Source organism: Neovison vison, chromosome 13 (genome assembly GCF_020171115.1).
Source record: "Neovison vison isolate M4711 chromosome 13, ASM_NN_V1, whole genome shotgun sequence".
NCBI classification, from domain to species: Eukaryota; Metazoa; Chordata; class Mammalia; order Carnivora; family Mustelidae; genus Neogale; species Neogale vison.
In genome coordinates this window covers 136,032,337-136,058,630 of record NC_058103.1, presented here as the reverse complement: position 1 = coordinate 136,058,630, position 26,294 = coordinate 136,032,337, and the positions used below count along the sequence as shown (strand labels likewise).

At 53.0% G+C, this 26,294-nt stretch overlaps 2 protein-coding genes across 2 annotated transcripts in view; one reads left to right on the top strand and one right to left on the bottom strand.

Annotated features, from left to right (window-relative positions):
• The first annotated feature begins 5,210 nt into the window (after positions 1-5,210).
• On the top strand, positions 5,211-6,468 carry PGPEP1L (pyroglutamyl-peptidase I like). The gene is made up of 2 exons (XM_044231319.1): positions 5,211-5,443; positions 6,219-6,468. The coding sequence occupies exons 1-2, from the start codon at positions 5,211-5,213 to the stop codon at positions 6,466-6,468; spliced, it is 483 nt and encodes a 160-aa protein (XP_044087254.1).
• Positions 6,469-15,864: 9,396 nt separating this feature from the next.
• Positions 15,865-26,294, bottom strand: part of IGF1R (insulin like growth factor 1 receptor) — a 295,362-nt gene continuing 284,932 nt past the window's right edge. The window contains exons 20-21 of the mRNA XM_044230174.1: positions 25,483-25,617; positions 15,865-17,651 (exon numbers count right to left, since the gene is read on the bottom strand). Coding sequence (XP_044086109.1) covers positions 17,270-17,651; positions 25,483-25,617 — 517 coding nt within the window. The 3' untranslated portion in view covers positions 15,865-17,269. The remainder of the gene's footprint in view (positions 17,652-25,482; positions 25,618-26,294) is intronic.

The following is a 26,294-nucleotide window of genomic DNA, read 5'->3' as shown; positions in this document are numbered from 1 at the left end:
GTGCCAATCTGGGAAGCACAAACCCCTGGCTCTCTCCAGGTCTGCACAGAACCTACATTCTCTTTGCTAAAACAACCAGCCCTGCTCGGCAGAGAGAAGGCCTGCCTTCTGCTTAGGCAGAATGTTCGACTCACTGCTTCTGACAGGCCCCAGGCTCATCAAATTCTACTAAATGTCACTTTCAATAAATCCTTGCATGACTTTCCCAATTATGATTAATTATAAGCACTGATCCCTCATATAAATAAATCCCTATGTGCCAGGCACTGTGCTAGGCACTGTTTGGGGTGAATCTTATTTAATATTCGTGAAAACTGTTCAGACTTTTCATTCCTCCCATTTCACAGATGAGAAAATGGAGTCCCACCCAGGCTAGTAACATGCCTGAGTTCGCCTGCTGGAAGGTGGCAGAGACAAGTCTCAAACCAGCATCTTCCTGACCCCAAAGCCCACGCCTTTCGCTGTGGCCCTATAGCTGGGGTCTGGCTCTGTCTGTGTGCCCCTTCTGCCCTGCATCCTCCTCGTTCTAGACTGAGGCTGGTGAGGAGCACTAGCTTGCCCTCCTTTTTTGTAAAATGCCTTTGTCTGCCATGGGCCCTGGTAGGTGGCCCAGGACACCAAGTGTGTGTGTGTGTGTGTGAGCGGGAGAGAGAGAAGGAGAGAACGAGCAGACTGTCCCCATGAGGTCGTGCCTGGAGACTCTCTTCATAATGTCAAGTTAGAAAAGTTTCCTCAATATCCCGAGTCAGGACTGCAGTCGCCCGCCGCGCGCGAGACGAAGGTCCCAGCAGGTTCCGTTTCTGGTGACAACCCTGTCCCTAGCTGGCAGAGGGCCACCTTCTGGCTGTGTCCTCACGTAGCAAGGAAAGAAAGGCTCTGGTTGTCTCCTCCTCTTCTTATCAGACTTTAATCCCGTCCCGGGGCCCCCACCCTCCTGACCTTATCTGTCACCTCCCGAGGGCCTTGTCTGCAAATACCATCACACTGGGAGGGGTAGGGCATCAGTCTGTGAATGTTGGTGGGGACACATTTCAGTTCATAGGATCCTCTCTTATACCTCTACGGTCCCCTACCAGTCCTGGGGACCTTGGGATGGCCGCAGATTTCCCATGGTCGCCCAGGAGGCTTGGCCAGGGCCCAGGCGAGGCCTGCAGCCTGGGAAGGTATGGACGCTGTCCCGGCTGTCCTCCCTCCTCTGTCAGCTTGAACTGTCATCCACACTCTCCGCCCCCACCCCCAGGTCGAAAGGCTCTAGGGGAACTAGCTCAGACCCCCGGACTTGCAGCCGTACAGTGTGGGTGGCCGCGGTCACCTCCTCCCTGGGGAGGCTCTGCAGCTTGAGATGAGTCTGGTGACCGGGCAGACCCGCCAAGCTGCAGGCTCTTCCCTTGTCAGGACAACAGTGAAGAGAGAGAGAAGAAGAAGGTGACGTTCTTGTTACAAAGAGCATACACCACGAAGACACTGAAGGCAACGCCTGAACAAGTTCAAGTCGACACAGGTCCACAAGCCCTTATGTGCAACTCTCATATCCAAGGGTCTTTAGACACGAAGCTTTTCTTCGTTGACTGGTTGGCCACACACACGGCCGAGCTGATGGGACGCGGCGCGTGGCACCTGTCCTTATCCGACTCAGAGTCTGTGACCGCGTGCCCCGTGCCACAGTTTCCATGGGGCTGGCCATGGGGCTGGGCCGTGGCCGCGGACTTCTGCTGGAACCCACGGGGAGAGGGGCATGCAAGCACCAGCCTGCGGTCAAGTGCATCTGGGCATCAGGTTGGCCGCTTAAAAGGAAACGCGTGACGAGCAGAAGCAGGATGCTTTAATCTCCTGGGAATTATTTTCCAGATACAGAAAAAACCACAAAGTGGTCAAGTTGGATGTTGAACACCGTCCATCCCACAGCGACTCTGTGGATTCCCAGGATGGCGACAGTTCAGCGTCCTGGCACTTCCTACTTTGGTGAGGGTGATGCCATCGCCTTCTGGGAAGCACAGCCTCAGACGGTGCCAGGGGCTGAGCGTCTGCAGGCTTTGTTCTGCAAAGTTCTGCAGGCTTTGCTCAGAGCCAGACCCCATGAGAATCCCATCGAGTAGAAGAAACTAGTTCTTCGCAGATGACTAGGGTCTGAGAAGCAGCCGGGAGCCAAGCCACGGCCTCTTTGCCCTCCTCACGTCAAAGGTAAAGGCCTGAGTGATGCCTGTCTCCCATGGGAGCGTCTAGAGAGGTTCAGCCTCCCTGTTCCTGTCTCACTCATGCCCCACAGGACGGGTCAAGACAGGGACACAGGAGTTGGAACCCCCTTGGTCTGTCTGGCCCTTGGAATGTCCATCTGGAAGCTCAGCCTCCAGGCCCCTGTCGCAGGTGACCCGGCCCTCCTTCCTGCCTCCCCCCCACCGGAGTCAGGCAAATGAAGTCTTCCCTTCAGGCCCCAAATGGGGATGTGATCTTGGTACTTACTTTTGGAAGAGGACAAAGCTTGAGCCGGGTGGAGGAACTGGGCTTCTGAGTGGGTGTCTGGTGGGCCAAGCTGAGCCCTTCAGGACCGCCGAGCTTGTCGAGGCCAGACCTGAGACATCGAAAGTCAGCCAGAAGTGCTCTCCTCCGTGAGAGCAGCAGAGGCCGATCTGCATGGGGCCCATCATCCCTGCCTGTCTTCTCTGAAGCCCAGGGCAGGGCCCCAGAATGTCCCATCTGTGACCTTTGGGCAGGCCTGACAAGCCCAACAGCAACCTCTCTCCAAGGAGACACGCTCCTGGATATCCTAAATTGCCAGCGAAGGGAGGCAGGAAAAAAGAGAGGTGCTAATCCGAAACTATCCTGGTGACAAGCCCAGCTCCTGGAGTGGGGAAAGGATACAGCCTGCAGGTTTCTGATTTAACGTTTCCCAACAGTGCATACATAGCACAGGCCTAAGATCTCACTCCCTGGCTTTCTTCCTTCCAAACTCCTGCCCATGAAGGAGGGTGCTCCCTGACCTTGGGTTTTTCTCCACAGGACTTCTTTCCTATCTCTGCACCCCCGCCCACCCCATCCAGATCTCATCTAAACCCATGTTTTTGCAGCCTTGACATGCTACTGTCTTCCCAGAATCCTCTCTGTGAGCTCCAAATGCACAGAGCCAAGAAGCCAGGTCCCTCGCCTTCAAACTCAGCAGGTCCAAAGCCCACCTCATGATCCCCACCCCCACCCCCAGGCCCCTTCCACTGCCATCCTCTTAGGAAGAGGCTCTGACCCATTAGCTCCTTGCACACAATCCTTGGATGGCTCCCTTTTGCTCTAGCTAAAGTCCAAACTCTAGTGGAGACCCATGTACAGTGCCTCCTGTTACACCATTGATGGTGGTGGCTTACTTGTCAGAATGCCCAGGGGTGCCACAGGCAGTTAATGCTCGGCTCAGAATCCAGGGGTGCTAAACATCCTGTCCTTGGAGATGCAGGACACCTGGAGGAAGGCTTTCCCTGCCCCACACCCACTGCCCAGCGCCAAGTCCCACTAGGTTTCCCAGCGGCTCTGGTCCTCATTCTCCCCCATGCTTCTGAAGCCCCCTGCCTGGCCTGCTTGTCCCCAGCTTCTTCATCTGGCTCGCTCCCATTTGTTCTCAACATCTACCCTGCATCCCTTTTGCAGACCATTGTCTAACTGGCAGGCTGGGTCAGATATGCCGTGGAGGTACCCCTTTTTTGGGGCCTTGAGGGGCAGGAACTGTGACTCTCCTGCTGGCCCCTCACCAGCACATGAGCTCCTTGAGGGCAGGGTCCGGGCCCACAAAAGACCCTGGGAATAGAGTGAGTGACCCAAGAGTTAGCTTTTCAGGGTCGTCCCATTAGGATGAGTCTACATGCTTCTTTCTGCAGGAGCTGTCCAAGCTGGGCCTGAACAGTAACAAGAACGTAGAGCTGCGGATTCTCCAGCTGCCTGTAGATTACAGGGAGGTGAAGCAGAAGGTCATCAGAATCTGGGAAGATCTTAAACCGCAAGTAAACGATGGCTGGGGAGGCAGTGAAGCTGGGGGAATGGGGTCAGGGATGATGACGTGGTGGAGTCCCAGAGCCTGTAAACACCTGGACGCTGGTTCTAGGGTTGTCCTACCAGTAAGGTCCCAGCCAATTTTCTTTTCTTTTTTTTTTTTTTTTTTTAAAGATTTTATTTATTTATTTGACAGAGAGAGATTACAAGTAGGCAGAGAGGCAGGCAGAGAGAGAGAGGAGGAAGCAGGCTCCCTGCTGAGCAGAGAGCCCGATGTGGGACTCGATCCCAGGACCCTGAGATCATGACCTGAGCCGAAGGCAGCGGCTTAACCCACTGAGCCACCCAGGCGCCCCCCAGCCAATTTTCTAAGGTTCTGAGTCTTTTCATAAAAGTTTAAGCTGAAATAGAGTGGATCTTGGAAGAAGATTCTGGAGACAGGGAAGGAGGAAAAATAAATGGAATCTTTATTCTTTGCCGGGACTCAGAGATAGTTTCCACCCAACCAATAAGCCCTTGGGTTAGGTCCCAGCCATGACCATGGAGGGCAGGTTGGCTGTGAGGTGAAGCGAGAGACAAGGACCTTTTGCACCTGGAAGGGAGGTTGGCAGGTGGCTCTTCTGGGGAGGTCCCATCTTCATCACACCCAGCCTTTTTTTTATCTGAACAGTCATTATATAAAAAAATTGGTACAAATGTCCAAAAAATAGAAAGTCCTGATGAGGAGGTTAACACAACACACACCACCAAACCATTAAGACAACTGCCCCAGGTGTTTTGATAAAACGCAACACGGCTATTTTTCAAAGAGGAAAAATAATCAGCTCAAAAAATCCCAACAATATTTTATTACACTGTTCCTTTCTTTACTAGAGTTTCATAAAAGAGAGGGGAAAGGGGAGTTTCCTGGGAAATGGTAAGCTTCCCCTGTGCTAGTCTTAGCTTCCCCCACCCCAGGGAAAAGAAGGGGAAATACATCCCCCGTCAAGAATATTTGCCCCTAAAAAAGTAGTTAAATTAAATGTCACATGGGTTTCTATCCGGTTGTTTTGCATTCCCGCACATTCATGGTGAGGGGAGGTGGGGAAGAGTCGGGAGGGAAGCCCGGAAGTGTGTGCCAGATCAGGGCTTTGTGATGCTTTGCACCCTGTGCTCTTGCTGGGCTTGGTCCTTCAGCCATAATTGGGGGGGGAGCAGAGCAGGCCTCAGTTTCCCTAATCTCTTGGCCGCCGCATGTATGGATGCAGCTCGTTGTGCACATCGGCATGGACACCTCCGCCAAGGTCATCATTCTGGAGCAGTGCGCCAAGAACCGGAGCTACCAAGACGCCGACATCCGGGGCTTCCGGCCGGCGCGTGGCGAGTGCCTTCCGGATGGCCCGGAAGTGATCGTGTCGGAGGTCAGCATGAAGGCGGTGCGCAAGCGCGTTGCCGTGGAGGGTGTGGAGGTGATCTTTTCTCGAGATGCCGGCAGGTACCTCCTGTGGGTGTTGGGTCCCTGAAGGGGTAGAGGAGGGGAAACGACCGCAGCGCGTCCTCCGGCCAGGGTCTCTCCCTGGATGTCCTCCTTCCCCACAGGAAGGCCATCCTGCGGGGTCCAGCTGGGCACTTGCTCACGCGGTGCCACCCCGGGACGGGGGGGTGGGGGGAGGCTCTTGCAGGCCACCGAGTTGTTGTCCCCACCCCGGGTCTCTGGTCCAAGGCCCCCGACCCCGACCCCAGCTTTTGGTGCTTGGATAGAGAAGAGATGGGAAGGCATATTTTGAGAGCCACTGACGTTTGTGGATGCTTTTTCTCTATGGCCGCCCAGGTTGTGAGTTAGCTATTGTGATTTAGCCGCACATAGAGATGAATTTACCTTGGTTCCTCCAAACTCTGACCCGCCGGTAGGTAGTTGCTCCACTCCCCTCCCCCACCTCTCCCCAAGAATGAATAAACAAGTGACTCAGTAGACATGAATGAGAGGGGTTCGGGTGTAAAAGTGTTTTGAACTAATTGCTTGAAAATCTGGTCCCTTCCCGGCTCTGCTGCTTGCTGATTGTGGGACCGTGAGAACAAGAATCCGTCTCTCCCCGGTTCATTCCCAGCAACTCTTCTTTCTGAGGCAGAAGAACAAAACCTAAATCTCCCTGGGTGGCAGTCCGAGGTCTTCGTGCTTTGGGGATGCTGCATTGTCCCTTATGCTCACACTTCCCTGGGATTAGAGGCTGGCTCAAGGAGTAGTAACACAGCATTTCATGTGGTTGCAGATACGTCTGTGATTACACCTATTACCTGTCTTTGCATCATGGAAATGGGTACGCGGCCCTCATCCACGTGCCTCGGTTATCCCTTTGGTTCCCAGCCAGGCTGCTGGGCAAAGCCTTGCAAGTCATCATCCAGGACATGCTGGAGGAGCTGAGAAAGCCTGAGCTTGAAGCCTCGTTCGCAGAAAACTCAACCGTGGCGATTCCAGCCCAGGGGAACCAATTGGGGGACTGCTCCTTTAGAGAAAATTAAATGTTTCAATCCTGTGTGCAGAGTTCAGCTGTGCTTTGAGAGACTTTTTAAAAATGGCTTGTAAAACAGTTTACACGAGGAAAAAAAAAGCTCTGAATTAGCCCAACGAAATCACAAAGGGTTATTTTATTGTCAGAAGAAAGAAGAACACTCTGAAAGGCAGACATTTCACAAGGGATTAACTAGCTTCAGTTATGGTTTTCATGACAATAAAATGAAATCCTAGTAATTTTTTTTTTCTTTTAAAAAGACTGCGCAGGGGCCTGTGGAATCCTGCCCAGATTGCTAAGACCGCAGACCTGCTGGGCAGAGCTGCATGTGGTGGGTTGATCTGTGACCAGCTGGCCACGGGGAAACATGGGGCGGGGAGCAGCCGCTTGGTACCCCCTCCCTGGCTTCCACCCTCATGCATCAGGTGCTGTGTGCTGTTTCTGCCCCTTGAATCTCTAGTTTGGTTTTTCTTTTTCTACTCTTTTTAGTAGTAAAATTGTATTTAATATACAACATAAAATTTACCCTTTTAACCGTTTTTCAGTGTTTATGGACATTTACTTGCACAGACATCACCACTGTCTATCTCTAGAACTTTCTCAGCATCCCAGACTGAAACTCTATCTCTATTAAACAACATCCCTCCCACTCCCCCTAGCCGTGGGCAACCATTATTCCATCCTCCATCTCTGAATTTGGCTACTCCAAGGACCTCGTATAAATGAATCCTACTCTTTGTCCTTTTGTGACTGGTTTAGTTCACGGAGCACATCTTCGAGGTTCATCCATGTTGTAGCATGTGTCAGAATTTCCTTTTTTAGACTGAGTAATATTTCATTTTTGTGCAGACCACATTTTGTTTATCCAGTCATCCTTTGGTGGACACTGGGTTGCTTCCACCTTTTGGTTATTATGAGTACTACTACTGTGTACACTGTGTGCAAAAAAAATATGTTAGAGTCCCTAATTTCAGTTGTTTTGTTTATATACCTAAAAGGGAAATTGCTGGATCATAAGGTGTTCCTACGTTTACGGTTTTGAGGGTCCGCCATGTTGTTTTCCATGGTGGCTGCACTATTTTATATTCCTAGCAGTCGTGTTTGGTCTTAAAGCAAAGAATAATAGCCAGGTTTGGCTTCTCTGCCAGGTTGGGTGCTATGCTTTCCTTTTAGAACCAGAATCTCCCCTTTCCAGCCACCATGTTGCCTTTGGGCAACGCTTCCCTGGCTCTGAGTGCCAAGCTGCTCAAAGCAAGGTTTTGCTTGTCTAAAGTTTTCTGGGGGCAAATATCCATTGAGATACATTGGTTTTTGGAGGATGGGGTTGATGATGAGGTTGATGCCACCCTTTGGAGGAAGATGGCAGTGGTTAAGCTCTGGGAAATTTCTTTTTTTTTTTTTTAATTTTTATTTATTTATTTTAAAGATTTTATTTATTCATTTGACAGAGATCACAAGCAGGCAGAGAGGCAGGCAGAGAGAGAGGAAGGGAAGCAGGCTCCCCGCCAAGCAGAGAGCCCAACGTGGGGCTTGATCCCAGGACCCTGGGATCATGACCTGAGCCAAAGGCAGAGGCTTCAACCCACTGAGCCACCCAGGCATCCCAGCTCTGGGAAATTTCTTACGGGGCTGTGCTCACAGCTATCACTTTCACTTTACCTTTTTTTTTAAACATTGTTTATTCCGTGTCCAGATTTTTTCACTAGAAGGAAAAGCATTTGCCAGTTAACAACAAAGGAACCAGGCAGACTTTGCTTGTTTTATCATTAGCTCTCTAGCATACTTGAGCCTTTGGTACAGACTATACAGGACCCCTTTTGCAAATGAAACTGGCTTAGTTGACATGAAACATCAGAGTCCCCTGGAGCAGATCAGAGATGGCCAAGTGGGCTGGGATGGCATGGCCAGCACGTGCAGGTCCGGCTGCGTGGTTATAAATGCAGAGATCCTTCTGTCTTTGGAGGCAAACACCTGCCACCGACAGCCCTGTCCCCCTCCCCCACTGTAGCTTCCCTTTCAGGCCAGGGGCAAGCAGGGGGCCTCAGGACCCTGCTTCAGAGTTATTTCAGATTGCTTGGTACCAAACCATACACATTTTATAGACTTTTAGATGTCATCTGGTGAGGAAGCCCAGAGCTCCCTCTTGATGCACGTCTCCGTCGTCTCTCCCTGTGTAACCTCCGTTGTTCATGAGGAAGATTCCCAGAGGGCCCGGGTCCCTCCCAGGCTCAGCGGCCGTCCACCCACCCTTGTGGCTATGTCCTGGGGCCCGTTCACCTGTGGCTGGGATGCGGTGGTTCAGAGTCCGTTTGAATGCTGACCCCGTGGAAACAGGTTGAACCCTGGGTTGGTCACATACTAGTTGGTGGGTTTTGGGCAAGTCTGTGTGTTTGCTCATCTATTAAAAAAAAATAAAAATAAAAACCCTTTCTTTGCCAAGTTGTGAGCATCTGCTGAGAGGAGGGATGTGCGAGGCGGCCAGCGGTGAGCACGCTCTACACGCATGCGCCATACCGAGTATGGGCTCCTAGCTGGACTGCGGAGGCCAGATTGCGGAAACGGCCCCGCTGGCTCTGGGGTCTCGGAGCGGCACGCCGGGGGGAGGCGCTGGCCTTTGTATGACCGGATCTGAAATAACTATGGCCTTTGATTTACTTCCACTGCCTACACCTTGCTGTTTAGCCCTTTATACGGTGGCCTGACTTTGTTTCTGGAGTAGAGTTTCCTGCGATCCAAGTTCAGTGAAACGGTCAGCTTGCATCCTCCCCCCTTCCCCATGTGTCTGCGTGTCTCTGGTCTGATTCCAGAACACTTCCAGCTTGTTTCCTTTGAACATACATTCATACTTCTTACTGTGGCCATTTCTCCCAGCAGTAAAACAATGCCTGGATTGTAGAGGCCTTGGGACAGGCCAAGATCCTCAGTTAGAAAGGAACGTTCTGAACACCTCCGGCGAGCCACAGCCTGTGCACGCTTGCTTGCTTCTGACCTGCATCCCAAGCAGGTGTGCTGGCTGCAAGGCACCAACAAGGACAGGGAAATGGGAAGTGTGAGTCCTTTGTCCCAGAGTCACCTACAGCAAACCTGCCCAGGCCTGACTTCTGTCAGTGGAAGATACAGCAGAAGTCTACAGATCAGTCAAAAATGAAGTACAGATTTCTGTATCTTATGTATTCAAATTTTCTTCGAGCTGATTTAATGGAGTGAGAAAGCGAATAGCTTCCCTGTCTTCACCAGCAATTTGCATGCTGAGAAGGTTCAGCTGTCAGAAAGCAAGCAAAGCCTTTCCGCAGAACACCTCCGAGCGACATGTGTGAACACACGGGCCACACGTGGCTCCGCTTCCCTGCCTCAGAAGCCTCCGATTCTTCCAGAAAGGGAGGGGAACCAAATCAGACACCAAAAATGCATACAGAATTCTTTTATTTAACTTAAACCATGTAGTACTTTAACTACTAGAAAAAAGCAGAGTAAGAGAAACTAAAGTTGCCTTAGCTTCAGCCATTCAAAATAGACAAAGTTTTTTTTTTTTTCCATAATGTAAAGAATCCAGAGTATATCGCAGTAACAGGAATAAATTCTTACAACAGAATATACAAAAACATTTTGAAATTTTTTTCATCTACTGATTTTTTTTATAAACAAGAATTTTTTTTTTTTAGGAATAATTTGTACACAGAAAGTCATTTATGTAACAAATTGGCCATGTTATTACCTTTTTTCTTTTCTTTTTTTTTTTTTTTACTTTTTTAAAAAACTTTTTTTTAAACAAGGAAACTCAGAAAATGCATTATTTGCGATGCATCCATTCCATTGCGCCTTCTGGTTTAGTTCTCTTTTTTTGTCCCAGAGGTAGACATACTCTGGCAAACCTCTCACCTCAACCTCACTGGCTTAGAAAGCAGACAGGTGTTTTTGCCAAGCATCTGTTCCACCTGTGGCTGTATATATGCAACGCCAAACATCTCAATGAACAGTTGAACCAAAAAAAACCCCTAATTGTTTGTGGACCTTTCTCCCATGTAGTGCAAAACATCCAGATGTTTCTACTGATGGAGATTTTGTGGAGAAGTGTAGACATGGCCAATAATCCATTGGGGGCTAGAGGAAATGGAGCCCGACTGAAACACATTTGTATGTGTGTGTGTCGTTTTTACTTAAACAGACTTGGTTTGGACTGGAAGAATGTGTCGTCAGTGTTCTGCCTTAAATAAATAAATAGGGTCTCTTCTTTGTTATAACAAAGCACAAATCACGGTATGAGGCATGTAAGCAAACGGCCTGTGTGCACCAGAATTATCATCGTTCGCATGATAAGTCTGTATGCTGTGATCACTGTGAAGCCATCAGCTGTGCCATCCAGGCTTTCCCTCCCCAGGCATTGCAGGACAATGGTGACAACCAGCCACACCCGCCAGATGGGCACCAGTGCCACGGCTGCTGCTGGGCTGCAACACCTCTGCTGTGTCCTTGGCCAATGAGGTTCTTTCAGTCTGTTAAAGTAGCTACACTCCAAAGGAAAATGACCAGTAAAAGATGATCCCCTTCCCAACCAGAGGGTTCTGGAAGACCAAGATACTGAAGATACAGAACTACTTCTTAAATCATCATCTTTCCTTTGTTTTAAGCTAGGGCACAAAGCATGGAGGAAAAGAGGGTGAACCATGGCCTGTGTCAGGGAGAATCTTTTTTTTTTTTTTCTTTTTTCTTTTTTTGGCATATTGTAAAGCTAGCTAGGAAACCGTGTCCTAAAAAAAAATGATCACAAACACACATTTGCACACACAGAGGAAAAAAGTGTCTTTAAATTATTTTCGGCAATTATAAACTACAAACATTTTATAAAATTATTCTATGTTCTTACAAAAATGCAATGAAACATTTAATTAGTTCTTGTAAACCAGATCTTCGTCAACTGACTACCCGTAATCTACTGGACTTGAGAGCCCTATTGAGAACACTAATGAGTGACTAATTAGAACAATGTTTACCAGAAAGATGTGGACACACACAAACGTGGACGTACAGATGAGTGATCATTATGTTCTTGCATAAACAAAATAAAACAAACCCTAAAGTCATGCCCCAGAACTGACAATTGACGGGTGCGGTGCAGTTCCGTTCTTGACCGATTTCACTGAACTCTGTGACAACAGTGTCCAAGGAGGATGTTCGGTTTCTTTGCCGAAACCCAATGCCCACGGGTGACTGCTGAGCCTTGATGTGGTCTGATACCTTCAGAAACCATCAGGTTCAAAACATGGCCCATCCTTCTTCCCAGTCCCATACCCTTCTGCTCGCCAGTCTTTGCTTGGCATCCCATCACATCCCCGTGACAGTGGTTTCTTACTGCCCCATCATCCCACCATCAAGGATTGTCCAGTCTGCTTTTTCTCTAAGTGATCAATGAGTCATCTAAGTTGGAGGCCCGAGATGAAACCCTCTGGCCTGTCCAAGGTCTGTATCTTCAGCATCTCTGGCAATAGAGGTTCAATCTAGACAACATCCTCTCTTGAAATTCTCATTTGTACCACCGGCTAGTCAGAAGGGAGTAAAAAAGGCTGACTTTCATCACAGGTGCTTAGAGGTTGGATCTGGTCCATATCGCCCAATGCTGCTTAGCCCAGGAAATTAAAAAACAAAAAACAAAAACAAAACCAGCTGACAAACACAAAAGTAACAGTAACAAAAGAACAAACCCCAAACCTTAAATGTATTAGTGGGACCTGCTGGGATGGGCCAGGGCATACTGTGGAGCATTACTGCCAACCGGAGGGTGCCTATGTTTTGGAAGGGAGTTGCTTTTGATGCAGGCCGCCCGAGGGGGACCCAGCAGTGACAGCTGCGGGCCTTGGACCAAGCACCCTAGGCTCCTCACCCATCCGAGCTCGTGTGACCTTGCCACGACAGCAGCGTGCATCACGCCCCGCCACCTGCCCACAGAGGTGAGCTGCTGACAAGAGGCTTTGGTGGAACAAACTGGCCTAGAGTTCGGCTTCATACTTGGCTCGTACATATCACCTCCTGCCAAGCATTTTGCCGTCGGGTAGTTCCACAATAAGCACTTTTTAATTAATTAATTTTCCAGATTTTACCAAGCCACGTTTCCTCCCATCGAAATGTTGTCCCAGGTCCTAAGGAACAGGCTGGAAGGAGAGGCCAGCGTTGGCCACGAACACGGTCTTCCGTCTTCCACGGAGGAAGCGCGTTCCAATTGTGTGTCAAACGTCATGACATCCCATAGAGGAGAGCTGGGTGGTCTGGGTCTCGCACAGCTGAAGTTCGACAGTGTCTCCAGAATGCACCAGCTCCTGCTGCCTCGGGGAAGGGCTGTGTGTGCTAATGTTTTAATGCTCACATCAATCCAATGATGTGCCTCAGTGGTTCACGTCACTTCAAGCAGGGTGAGCTGCTGTCAGAAGGAGGTTGCATGGAAAATGCCACAACTCAGCTTGATTAGATTATTTGGAGCATACAAAAGAGAAAAATCAAGAAGAGGTGGGAAAATCAGCATAAAATTAGGCGAGAACTGTGGATAGATGATGCCTTGGGATAGTCATGGTGGGTGGTTTGGTCCAGTAAAATGACTGCACCATCACACAAGCAAAATTTTCTTTTATTTAAGTGTTTCTGAAGCATTTGTTATGACGGGCACTACACTATTCGTGTTTTCTTTCTACTTAAAGAAAAACCACCTACATAAAACAAAAACAAAAGGACACCAACAACTCGGACAGTTGAAACAAAACCCTTATAACCAGCTGAATGATCTGTAGAAATCCAGTTGTGGAAACCGGTAGGTATGTGCAAAAGAGGAGCGGCCACTATTCCAAGGGGTCACCTACAGTGTGGAAGAAGAAAACCCTGATCCAACAGTATTTCTCAGTGACCTCACGATGCCAGGGGCCTTGGGAAAAGAGGGTAGTGTTCTCGCAGGGGAAAGGGCACTCCTGAGCCCAGCCGCAGCGCTAGAACTGAAAGGAACCATCCCTGCTTCGGGAAAACCCCCACCACCTTTCCCAGATCGAGTCACCAGTGCCTGTGAGAGCAGCTGCTGGAATCGGGACACGCGCCCTTCACCCGTGTGAGCAGCAGGAGGACAGGATGAAGGCGCAGCCCTGGCGGGAGGCGTGCCACCCCAGAAGGAGGCTGGGCGCTGACCCCCGGCCCTTTCCAGCCCGAAGGTTTGGTCTCTGTTTTCCCCTGGGGGAAGAGGAGATGAGGGCGAAGCTGCGGAACAGTCTGGGGTGCGGCAGGGGAGACTCCCATCCTCTGTACATCCTGAATGGGACCGGCTGGCAGGTCAGGAACCTCTACATTCCCGCACAGGAGGCCCGGCAGACCGAGCTCTCGAAGGGGCTGTTGTGGCTGCACCACTGAACTTGACCCAGCGCCGTGAGAGCACGTCCCCACCTCGGGCAGGCCTACTCACGGCGGCCGGAGCAGCGACCCAAATCCAAACATCGCACCTTTCTGGGTGGGACTCTAACCCAGAGACTGCCGCCCTGCCCTCCCCACCACCCCCCTCCCCGGGTGCTGCCTGCCCTTCACACCTAGAAGACGAGCGCTCTCCCAATGACAGAATCTGTCTGTTGTCGGAGCTGCGCGAATCCCTTTCAAAGCCGGAGAGCCGGGGGCAGCCGAGGGGCCTCCCCGTGGCTTGGTCTGCTCGCCTCCCAGCAGAGTGCGGGCGCCCCGGGCTGGGAGGAAGGAAACCCTAACACCTCACAACCTCTTAGGAAACCAAGTTGGGAGAAGAAGAAGGAAGGCAACACAAAACGAGACATCTCAGGAAAAGGCAAGCTGTCTGACACGGGAGGAGAGGTGTGTTAGTGTTGCTTCGACCCTGGGATACAGCCTGGCCTCCCCCTGCCTCGCCTGGTGCGTGTGGCCTGTGGTGTGGATAGAGGTTACTGGTATCAACGGCATATGGTCAGGTGCTGAGAAATGTGAGATGTATTGTTTTGTATATATACACATATAAAAAATAAGAGTGAGGTAGATAAATGTTTGAAAACCAAAACCAAGGAAAAAAAAAAAAAACAACAAAAGCAAAAAAAAAAAAAACAAAAAAAACACCAAAACCCAAAAACTGTCCTGTCTTACACACACACACACACACACACACACAAAAACCCTTTTCTCAGTATTTAAATTCATAATGGGGCTTCTCTACAGTGATTGAAACTGGTATCACAAAATAAATTAAAAGAAAACTCCTACATAGAATACCTTCTTAATTAACTTTCTTTTTTCTCATTTTTTTTTTTTAAGGGAAAAAACTATGGGACAGAGGCTAGAGAAAATTGTAGGACTGAAGCTACCGACAAGCAGGAAAGCACTACACACTTGCTTTCTCGTGTTTCATCTCCAGTCACAACTAGCAATCATCCTATTCAAGCTTTGTGTCTACTCATAATTTAAACATTTCCATCCCAGAAGCAACTCGTGTGCTGTCATCACTCTGGTGAGAAGTGCTAAAAACTAAATAAAACAAGACCCCCGGGCCCCAAGGACTTGGATTCCTGGCCAAGGAAAAGCATGCCAGTGCCAGGGCTCCGGTCCCCTGGGGAGCGAGCATGGGGCTCCCCAGCCACCACGGCGGTGCTTGCCTCGACCGGGCCCTCCAGCCGCCAGACCTGGTAGGGGGCTCGCCGCCAACCTGAGGAGGCTGCCCCTGTGGCCCCTTCCCCGCCGGTGCCAAGGAGGGGCCTAGGGATTTTCGGGTTCTAGAGACAGGTAGGTCAGTCTGGAGGGTGGCGGCGGGAGCCGCAGAGGGGCCCACTGGACCACGCCCGCTGCACCCTGGGACTCAGCAGCTGTTTCTCGTGGGATGGAAGGATTAAATATCCATTAAAAAAAAAAAAAAAGTAATCCAAATGCCTAGTGTCTGCAGTTAAAACTGCTGTTGTACCCAAGAATTAAAAAAATAGATATATGTGTGTCACAACCAAAACAAAGGTGCGGGAAAGAGAAGGTGAGACTTTTCCAACAAGGGCGACTAGAAACACTAACAAGGATGTGTGAAGTATTTAACCTTTTTTTTTTTTTTTTCTGACCTGAGTTTGTATCGTGTCTCGCACTGTAACAGACCCCAGCGCCGTGTGGGAGCAGGCCGAGGAGTGGGGTGCCGCCCGCTGCCCGCCTGCGTCCCTCGCCAGCCTCGTGCCCGCAGAGCCTCCGGGTTAGAACATAACTAACGGGTGCGGGGAGCGGGGAGGGGAGGGTGTATTTATAAAAAGGCATCAAACAGTTCATGGCAAATTATGTTATAGAAGTATCAGTTACTGGGAAGAGAGGAAGAAAGTCACGCACGCTAGTACAAAGCATAAGAAGTTTCTTGGAGTGAGCAGAAAGGGAAGAAGGGTAGACCTGAAGGTTTTCATAGATTAAATCCACAAAGATAAAGGACAAAAAAAATAGCAGCTTTTTTTTTTTTTCTGTACAGACGTATAGATGAATATCTGAACCGTAAAAAAGTTATAAAAGTGACATTAAAGACGATGTGTATGCAAATGTTTCATGGTCTAACATAGAACTGTAAGACCCATGAAGAAGTCCTAGTAACAGAGAAAATATCAACAAAGCTTAGAATGCTTGAATCCATTTACTGCTTTTCTTCTTACTGTTGTGGTGGTGTTTGAATTCCTTTCCTTGCAAACCTGCATGAACAGTTGGGCTGAGTCCCTGGAAACCCCTTCCCATCTGCGTCCTGGGGGGCCGGGAACCGGTGGGGTGGGGGGCGGCCGAGGTGGGGGGGCAGGAGACTGGCACGTGGGCGACCTTTCCTCAAAGCCTGTCTGCCAGGCTCTCGACAGGGCCTATTTTCTCCAGAATTCCTGGGGGCTAGCAGGTGGGGGGAGGGTGGGGAAGAGGGGTTTCAGCCTCTGGCAGTCTCCACTGAGAGAAAAATCCCATCCTGTCCGCTTCCCCCAAATAATAACCTAGTCATAAAGCAACTGGACCTGTGTGAACGCAGGACTGGAAAAGAACACCAGGGGCGATCGGATGGAGTGTGTCCTCAACGTGGCTCCTAAATGGTGTGACTAGCTACGGTGCTCGCCCCATGCCTCTGGAAACAAGGAAACAGGTGCCGGGACCGGGAGGGAGGAAGTCGAGGGTTTTGGCAGAATCTGGCAGCATTAAAATGGTAACAACCTCGAATGCATGATGGCCCTTTGTCAATTTCATATGTCCCTAAAAAGGTGAAAGATACAGTTAAAAAAATTCCGTCTCAACGTGTTTTTTGTTTTTGTTTTTTTTTATAAAGACCTACGGTGACAGGCAGGTGTGTACGGGGGTGGGAGGGGGCAATGTGGGGCCACAGGGAGGGACGGCCAGTTCCTCAATCTGATCGAAAGGGCGTCCCAGCTGGGCTTGCGGCAAAGATTTTTCCATTACGAAGCAGAGAGAAAGAGAAAGGGGGGAGAGAGAGAGAGAAGGGAGAGCGGGAGAGAGGGAGGGAGGGAGGGCGGGAGACGGGTCGGAGAGAAGTGAGGAGTGACAGGGAAAGCATGAGGAGACTCGATTCTCGAGTGTTCTGTTGCTATTAAGTGTTGTCGTTAAGGTTCTTAAAGGCCCATGTCAGTTAAGGGTTTGGGTAGGGAAATAAAAAGCTGCTTGCATATTGAAAAAAGGAACATCCCAAACGTGTTTACTGCAGAGAAGCCGTCTCCCGTGGGCAGCACTGGCAGTTCTGAAGATCCACTGAGGTACAAGAGGCTGTGAATAGATTGTTCGAACTCTCTCCCCCCACCCGCCGCCCGGCGTGCGCACACGTTACTGTTTGCACAGGATCCGGGATCCCAGGATCAGCAGGTCGAAGACTGGGGCAGAGGCAAGGCCCTCTCGTTCTTGCGTCCCCCGTTCATGTGCGCGTAAGGCTGTCTCTCGTCGAAGCTGGCTCGGAGCACCAGCACGCCAGGGCCTGGGCCGTTCTCGGCCTTGTGTCCTGAGTGTCTGTCGGGCAGCGGCAGCGAGGACGAGGAGGCGGAGGGGTCCAGGGGGACGCTCTCCATGTTCTCGGGCTCCAGGTCTAGCTCCTCCGGCTCGGGCGGCTTGTTCTCCTCGCTGTAGTAGAAGGACACCTCCCGGAAGCCGGGCTCCATCTCGTCCTTGACGCTGCTGATGATCTCCAGGAAGGAGGGCCTCATCTTGGGGTTGTACTGCCAGCACATGCGCATCAGCTCGAACCTGAGGTGGGGACACACGGCACATGGGCCCCGCCGCCAACGGGGGCCCCGGCCCAGCCACCTCCCCGGGCCACTCGCCGTGGTCCCCCGGCCACACGCAGAGACCCCGGGGGCGCTGCCGCCTCTCTGAGCCTCTGCCTTTCTCTCTCGATGGCCCAAGGAGCCTTCAGCTTCCCCTGTCCCATGTCCTACCATGGCTTTCGCTTCACCCAGGACCCAGGACCCTTCTCGGGGCAAAACCTAAGCACTTGTTCCCCGAGGAGGACAGATCTAGGTGTTATGGTGACAGTGCTAAGACATAAAAACAGCGGTGCCTGGGTGCAAAGTGGGTGAAGCGTCCGAGACTCGGTTTCAGCTCAGGTCATGATCTCGGGGCCATGGGCTCGAGCCCCGAGTCGGGCTCTACTGTTCGCAGGGAGTCGGCTTCAGATTCCCTCTCCCTCTGGCCCTCCCTTACTCTCTCTCTAAAATAAATAAATATTTAAGAAAGAAATAAAAATTAAAAAACCTATACAGGATTCTGTTTAAAGCATCTCTTATAGCCACGGAGGGAACATTACTTCCGGAATCAGGGCGCAGGAAACCTCTGGTGTGTCGGTAACAAGGGTTAGAAGCGATCGCAACTATCCTGACAGTGCGCTCTCTCTTAATCCCACCTCTGCTATTTCTAGGTTTACCTCGGGGGCTGGGGACAGCCAGCGGGGGGCCTGCAGAACAGGCAGTGGGGCGGTGCGGCGACAAGGACGGAAGGAGCTTGTGTTCCAAGTCGCCCCGGGGTCCTGTCCAGCGCCGCCCAGGCTGCCTGCTGCGCACCCCACCACGCAGAGCCTGCCCTCGGATCCAGGCTGCACCGAACTGACAGTTCCAGCAAAGACCTGCATCCAGAGCCCAACAAGGCAGGAGGTGCCGGTGGAGGAGGCAGCAGACACGGCGTGACGCCCGTGTGGGGACTCACCAGCCGGACCAGGACGGCATTTGGGTTGCAAACCTCTGCAAAACCCCCAGCGCCACGTGACCACCGGGAGCCTTCCTGGCAATGGGACGGGGCCCCCGGAGAGCCAGAGCCTGTGCCCGGAAGGAGACGGGAGGAATGGGGTGGTGGAGCCAGCCGACCTAGGGGAGGCCTGGGCTTTGACAGTTCAGGATGGCCGGGGGAGGGGGGGATGCTTCTGATTAACCCACAACCCAGACAGACCCAGCTGGGTAGACCTTGGGAGTGGAAAGGAAGGTGACGGAGCAAACAATCAGGCCGGCCCCAGAGCCGGAGGAGGCCACGGTTCCAGGAAGGGCTTGGCCAGTGGCCCTTTCTCGCGTGCCCTGGAAGCAAAAGAACCTTCCCTTCCCACTGGTGTTCTTGCCAGAAAAGTTCTCTGTAAAACTTCTAGCTAAAGAGATGCTTTTCAATAAAGATGGCTCCATGGAACTCCCCATATTTGGGAAGCACAGAGCCTCCCAGATTGGCTCCTGGCTTTCCTTCGGGCTGACCATTTGACGGACAGAGCACTTGCTTGTGTCTGGCCCCAGGGAAGAAGCCAGGGGAGAAGCCCGTGGGACCCAGAACCCAGGCTGCAAAGACAACGCTCCTAAGCTAATGGCCCCAACTACCTTGAAAGAACTGGGGAAAAGGTGTCAAGTCGTTTGGAGGGAAAAGGACGTGACTTTGAGGGAGGGTGGACATAGGAGAGGCTTTCCGCCCGTGTTGCTACCTGTTTTTGTAAACCGCGTTTTATTGGACCAGCCACACCTATTTGTTTACATGTGTCTGTGGCTGCGTTCAAGGGACAACTTCTAGTTGAGCAGTTGGAAGAGAGACTGGTCTAGAAGCCCAAAATATCCGCCGTGTGGCCCTATACAGAAAACGTCTGCCACCCGTCCTCCGGCAGAAAAATATCTGGACAAAATGTGAAGCCTGACCTGATTGCCCCCTCCCCACACTACCCCCGACCCCTTGGCCACACCACTCACCGCGTGGCAGGACCGACCCCCCCAATTCACGCGCTCAGTGACACACACGGGGTGGCAGGCAGGGCTGGACACACGGGAGCTGCCTTCCTCCTCCCGAGCCTGGGAAGCAGGCGCCTTAGAATATGTGCCCATTTCGTAGCTGAAGAAGTGGAGGCACCAAGAGATTCCATGATCTGTGCGAGCAGCGAGGGTGAACGGGGAGGGGGTGCTCCCCTGGAGAGGAGGGCTGGGCTTTGAGCAACACCTACCTCAGGAAAAGGGGCATTTTCTCAGCCTCAACAAAAGCAACCCTGGTCTTCCGAGGAGACCGGGTGCCTTTCCTCTGGTCACAAGTGCTCTGGGGGATTTGCACTGATAAACAGGGAGCTCCTGCCTTGGGTCCCCTGGCAAGCACGCCCACCTTCCCTGATCGGAGGAAAAGGACCCCCCTCCCCTGGCCCCCCAAATAAGTCAGGCCATAAATACACAGGACCCCTCTCTGGGGCTCGGCTGCAATTTCCTCTCTGGCTGACTGACTTGTCCCTGAATAGAAGCGCGGCCGGCCAGGAACACGTGATGAGGGCTGGCTCAGGGCTGCTGGGGTGGGGAATGGGGGGGTGCGTGAGGAGGTGCCACTGGCAGGGGACTGACTGGAGTGACATCAGCACAAACAAGCCATGCGATGCCTCTCTTAACCCATCCCGAGTCACAGCCCTTCCAGGGCTGCCCATAAAAGGAAGTCTTTTTCACTCTGTAGGATCCCAGACCTTGTTTACACTATCTCCACAAGAAAACTTTCCAGTAGGATCTAGAAGGATTTATGGGCTGATAAACCTCTTCTTTAAAAAAGCACATGTCGGGACGCCTGGGTGGCTCAGTTGGTTGGACGACTGCCTTCGGCTCAGGGCGTGATCCTGGAGTCCCGGGATCGAGTCCCACATCAGGCTCCCAGCTCCATGGGCAGTCTGCTTCGCTCTCTGACCTTCTCCTCGCTTATGCTCTCACTGTCTCTCTCTCTCAAATAAATAAATAAAATCTTTAAAAAAAAAAAAATAAATAAAAAAGCACATGTCTTACAACTAGTTGGCTCTGGCGAGGCCGAGCCGTCCTCTCCCGGATGCCCTCTTCTGGGGGCCGGGGAGGGGTATGCGCGGACCCTTCACCCTGGGCGGCAGGAGATCAAACGGGGCGGCTGGCTGCCCTGCCTGGCGGGGAAGGGTGAAGCCGCTTAAGGGAGCCCAGTGTGGCCCCGGGGGGCAGCGTGAGGGAACAGCGACGACCGGCTCGCTCCCTCCCATCCCGCACACTGAGGGCCCCGGGGTCGCATCCTACTCTGGGCCCTGCTGTGCACACACGCGGCTTGTGAGCATAAGCCAAGCAGTGAGATGCAGCGCGGCCTCCGTCCACGCGGCCACTGTCGCAACAAAGACCAGGTTCCAGAAAGGCCCGGAAGGGCTAGGTGTGCCCCTCCTCCACCTCCTCCTGGCAGCCTGGAACAGCCAGGATTGCCTTGTGAGCCTCTTCTCAGCTGGGGCCAGCAGTGGGACAGCAGGACCGCTGGACCCCCCACCCCACCCCACTCTGTCTTCGGGCCGAGATCAAATGCAGGGCCCAGGTACCCCGAGACAGCCCACGGTCGGAAGGCTGCGCAGGCGAAGACGGCCATTCCTGACTGTCCGGATTCTACTCCGGCGCCCGAATCCCACCAAACCAGCGTGGATCACCGGCGCCGAGGGAGCCTTAACCAGCAGAGCCTACTGAATCGGTTTCAGGTGGGCTCAAAAGTTCAAATTCTGCCCCACGTGCTGTAGACCGCCCCCGACAACTGTCCAGACGTGTGACACTGCGGAAGTGTTACTGAAGACCAAACGGCTTCTTGGCCCAGGGCTTCCGACTCCAAGCGTCCCCTCTGCTCGAGATCTAGCCTGCGGCGTGAGAACCCAGTCCCGCCGCCCCGCTTCCGAGAGCTAGGACCCGGCCTTGCCACCATCTCTGGGGTGTCAGCAGTCCGCATGTAGCCAGAGGGGCGCAAGGACATTCGTGGTGTAAGTACAGAGCCGTAAGATGGGCTGTCATTGATTTAAAATGCGAACCACCGGCGAACCACGAGCCAAAGCTGATCTCGTGCCCCTGGTTAAATTAATTCAAACGGAGTCTCGGCATTAAGACTCCCAAGCCTGGATGGGACTCTGTGTGGCTTGGACCACTCTGCCTTTCCTCCAAGCCACGGTGCACCTGGCGCACCTGGCCACTGGGGGACGGGCGTACCGGCCACTGCAGAGCAGTCCACCTCACCTGCCTGCGCGGATGCTGAGCTGAGGGCCTCCAGAAGCCTCTGCTCCTCCACCCCACCCCCCGTTATCACACTGGGGCCCGTTCAGACCCCTGGAGCACACCATCGAAGGGTCCCTCTCCCACACGGAGGCCCAGCAGGGCTTTGGGGCAATTCCCAAGAGCTCAGTGACTCGACTCTCCTCTCCTCTGGGAGAAACAGGAGTCCGTCCTTGCCGTGCCGGTAACCAAAGATGTCCTCTGCCAGAACCCTCCTTCACCCAGGCTCATCGTTCAAGCTCGATACGTTCAAGCCCACCCAGACACTCCCTATACAAGCAACTCGCCTCCTTTCATTTTGTTATTTTCTTAGAAGGGAGAACAATCCGCCAAGGGGAGAGGGTTCTGGATGGCAAAGCCGGAAATGCCTCGTGAATTAAACATCTAACATCCACCGGTAACCTCTCCGTGTGAGTTTCCTGGTCAGTCCGTGCTGGGAACGGAAGTGCGCTGCCTTTCCCGCGGCAGGTGGGCTGCTTCCCACGCCTATTAAATCAGTATCAAAACTCCGGTCACCGGGAGGTAGCTCAACTCTAGGAGTCCTACAAGTTTCTCAGCGGCCAACATTTATCCCAAAGAGGAAGCTCGAAAACAATACCTCTCCTCCCACCACCCCCAAATCGCGTGAACGCAATGCACACGTGCTTTTTTGGACTGTCTCTAAGCTTGCTACCACGCCACGGGCTCTAGCCACTGCCTCTGTCCTGCACCAGACACCTGGATGCGAATTCAGTACGCATCACTCCTCATGCTCCATGACTTAGATTTCCGCTCTGAAGGAAGACGTTTCTTATAATGCACTGGCAAGAATACGGCAGCCACACTGTTCGGAGAATAGCCCCCAGGGACAGCCCCCCCCCGGCCCCACCGCCGAGCAGGGCCCCTGTAATCTCCAGCCACATCACGGAGGGCTGCTCCCGCGATGTTAGGCGGGAAAGGCCACCATGGTTTCTGCTCTGCTCTGGACTCATTTGCTTTGGGGCAGCGGAGACAAGCTGCAGGTGCTTGTGGCCTATTGGCTGGTTTTGTAAGGCCTAGGAGCTAAGAATGGTTTTTTATACTTTAAAGTGGTTTAAAAAAAAAAAATAAGAATAATATTTTGTGACGTGAGGAGTACGGGAAATTCAAACTTCAGTATCCCCAAACCAAGGGGTCCAGGAGCACAGCCGTGCCCAGTCACGTGGCACGTGTGACGGCTTTGGCTCTGTGACAGAGGTGAGTGGCTGTCACTGAGACCGTGTGGGCCCCTGGAGCTAGAAAGTATTTCCTCTCTGTCCTTCCAGAGGAAGCGTTTGCTGAGCCTGCTCGGGGAGAAGCCAGCTGCCTGGCACCTGGCCCCATGGGGGTGCCACCTTGCAAGGGGGTCCCAGCCCTGGTCAAGCCCACTGCGGACAGCGGCCCTGGGCGGGAGACTCAGGCTGCAGCCGGCCAGCCTCCGCCTTCAGACACTCTGTGGGATGGCAAATGCTAATCATTGTTTTCAACTCTTAAGTTTGGGATAATGTCCTGCAGTGGAAAACTGGTACAGGTACAGGTCGGGAGAGGGAGCGTCTCCACACTAGGCAAGAAAATGCACTAAGTGACTTTTTTTTTTTTAAACTAAGTGACCTTTGAGTTTCTTCTAACTTTGGGTCCTGAAGTCTAAGAGGCTAATTGGGAAGGTTCTTGAGGGACCTGGGAAACCCCGTTGCCTCCCACTCTGTCTCCGCCACCCTTTCCCCACCCCCCACCATTCACGCTGCCCACACACGAGCAATGCAAGGATGCTGCTTTCCCTATGGCAGTGGTAGGTCCTCTCTCATACTTCCATGCAAACTGTCCTTGGGCTAGAATGGGCTTCAGCTGAACAAACATTCACAAGCAGCAGCTACAGGGCGCAGGGCCCAGCTAATGTGCTCCCCAGCACAGGGGTGCCACACTGAGTCACCCCCAGCCCCCAGGCCCTGCAGCTGGGCAGTCAGGGCCATGGGGACAAGGCTTCCCACACCTCCACGGAGCTGGGGAGTCAGTCTTGGTAGCAACCCAGTCCTTCAGAAAACAACACAAAAGCTTGGTTTGTTGATGGACAATGGTTTCTGCTTCCCAAGCCGCGGCAGCCGGACCCTGAGACGCTCCCCGAGATTCCTGCCCCTGTAACCCCTCACCTGAATGCGGCTCGGACCACGGATGACGACGGGATTTCCCTCGGCTATTTTAGTTTTCTCGTCAGCTGACTGAGTTAACCACAAGGGAGATTATCTGGGGTAGATGTGGCTTAATCAGGTAAAACAAAAGGTAAAAGCAGTGGAGAGAGGGTCATCCTGGGTCTGAAGAAGCAAGCTGCTCAGGTGGCAGAAGACAGTCCCCGGGAGGGTGACAGTCCCGCAGCCACAGGACTGAATCCTGCGGACAACCTGAGGGGTGTGGAGCGGGAGGCCCAGAGCCTGGGACGATGGTGGCCCCAGATTTCGGTCGGCTGAGACTGAGCAGAGGGGTCAGCCCACCTGCGTCTGGATTCCTGTTCCAAGGAAAGTGCTGAGAGACTCAAATGAGCGAGACTTTCATGGCTGTTGAGGCCAGTTTCCCTGGTATCCGCCTGAGAGGATATCTGCCTCATGTTTGCAAACCATCCTGCCGCTCGGAGGTGGCCCGAGACAGTGCCCACGTGAGGCAGATCTAGGGGGTCTTCCACATAGACACAGACGCAGCCCCACAGTCCCTCTGGGATCTCTCCTCACGTGAAGCCAAACAGGTCCTGAAAAGCACTTCTGGAAAATTCCTGAATTGGTGCCCAGGTCCGAGGTACTAGTGGTGGTAGCCTACCTTCCACCCATTGGGATCCAGAAGAATCTCCGGGCCCCACCTCCACGTGCGTGTTAAAACCAAGTGCACCATTCTCTACCTGTCCCTGTCCTGCACCTGACGACCCCGCCCCAGGCCACCTTCACAGCCTCCTCTGACTTGTTCCTCCTCCACCAGACAGTGAGGCCCAGCCGCCTTCTGCAGCCCTGGCCTCTGGCAGCTTCTCCTAAGTGCCGAGCAGCGAGGCCCAGGAGGCTCTTGGACACTCTGCGTTAGGTTCCCCGGGGGTCACTGCCTGAAGCTCCAGGGAGCATGACCCTTGCATGGTTTACGACTTCTGTCCACGCTCGGCAGGGAGGACACCTGAGGGTAGCCCCACGGCAGAGGCAAGTGCAGGTGCCAGTTCTTGCAGGTCTGCCCACCGCTGCGGGAGGCTCTGGAACGGGGTCAAGAGCGCTCACGGTCATGCAGGTGTCCCCCATGACACCCCCTTTTTAAACTTTGCAGGGCGAAGACGGGTAAGGATTGCTTTGGGCAAATACTCCACAGAGACACGTGGCCTGAGAGGACCAGTGCCAACTGGTCCATCAGAACCCTAAGGGAGACGGAGGGAAACTGAGGCAGCCCCATGAAGGCACAGGTTCCCACCATCAAGAAGACCCTCTTTGAAACCACCTGCCGGCCTGAGAGACTGGCTCCCAGAACTGCGCCCCCCACCCCAGGTCACGGGTCAGAGAACGTGGAGGGGGTGCGGCGGGGGCCCAGGGACGACGTACAGCATGTCGGGACAGTTGTCCGGCTTGTCCAGAAGGCCGCCCTCCATAACGAAGCGAAGGACCTGCTCGTTGGACAAGCCCTGGTAGGGCTGCTCGGCCAGCGTGGCGATCTCCCAGAGCACGACCCCGAAGGACCTGTGGGAGAGAGGGGACAACGTGAGGGCTCAGAAAGGGGACCGCTGACCGCGCTGGATCTGTCCACCCAGCACCTGCCGGCCCCAGGGGCAGCCACCCGCGTGTCCTGCTGTGGGCCCGGCACTGGCGGGCTGTGCACGTCCGTCTCCCTCGGTTGCTGTTCATGTTTCCTGCACAGGAGACACAGCCCCAGGGCACAGTGGAGGAAGCCAAAGCGGAGGGGGTTTGCAGGGGCCCCCAAAGGACTAGGAAGCGCCTGAGCACTCTTGGGAAGCCTGGACAACCTGAGGTCAGGGCCCCAGCTGTGCAGCGGGCAGGACTGTCTCCCAAACGCACTGTATCCTGTAATCCAAAGCAGATTCCCAGGCCTTGCCGGGACCGCAGTGCAGTGGGCTCGAACGCAGCCCTAAGGACAGCCAAGCTGGTGAACAAGCTCCCCCGATTTGGGAAGCTGTACCCAACTAGCTCTCAAGCCTGCCTGCAGAGTAGAGTCTCCTGGCGAGTTTTTAAAACACATGGTGCCTCGGGTCCCTGGCCACAGTTCGGATCCCATCGGTCTGGAGTGTTGGAAAACTCACCGGGGATCTCCCCAGGGCCAGTGGGGGCAGTGGGGAGAGAAGCGCTGGGGGGCTATGAGAGCTGCCGACTGTGGGGGGCTCAGTCTCATGGCGGGGGTG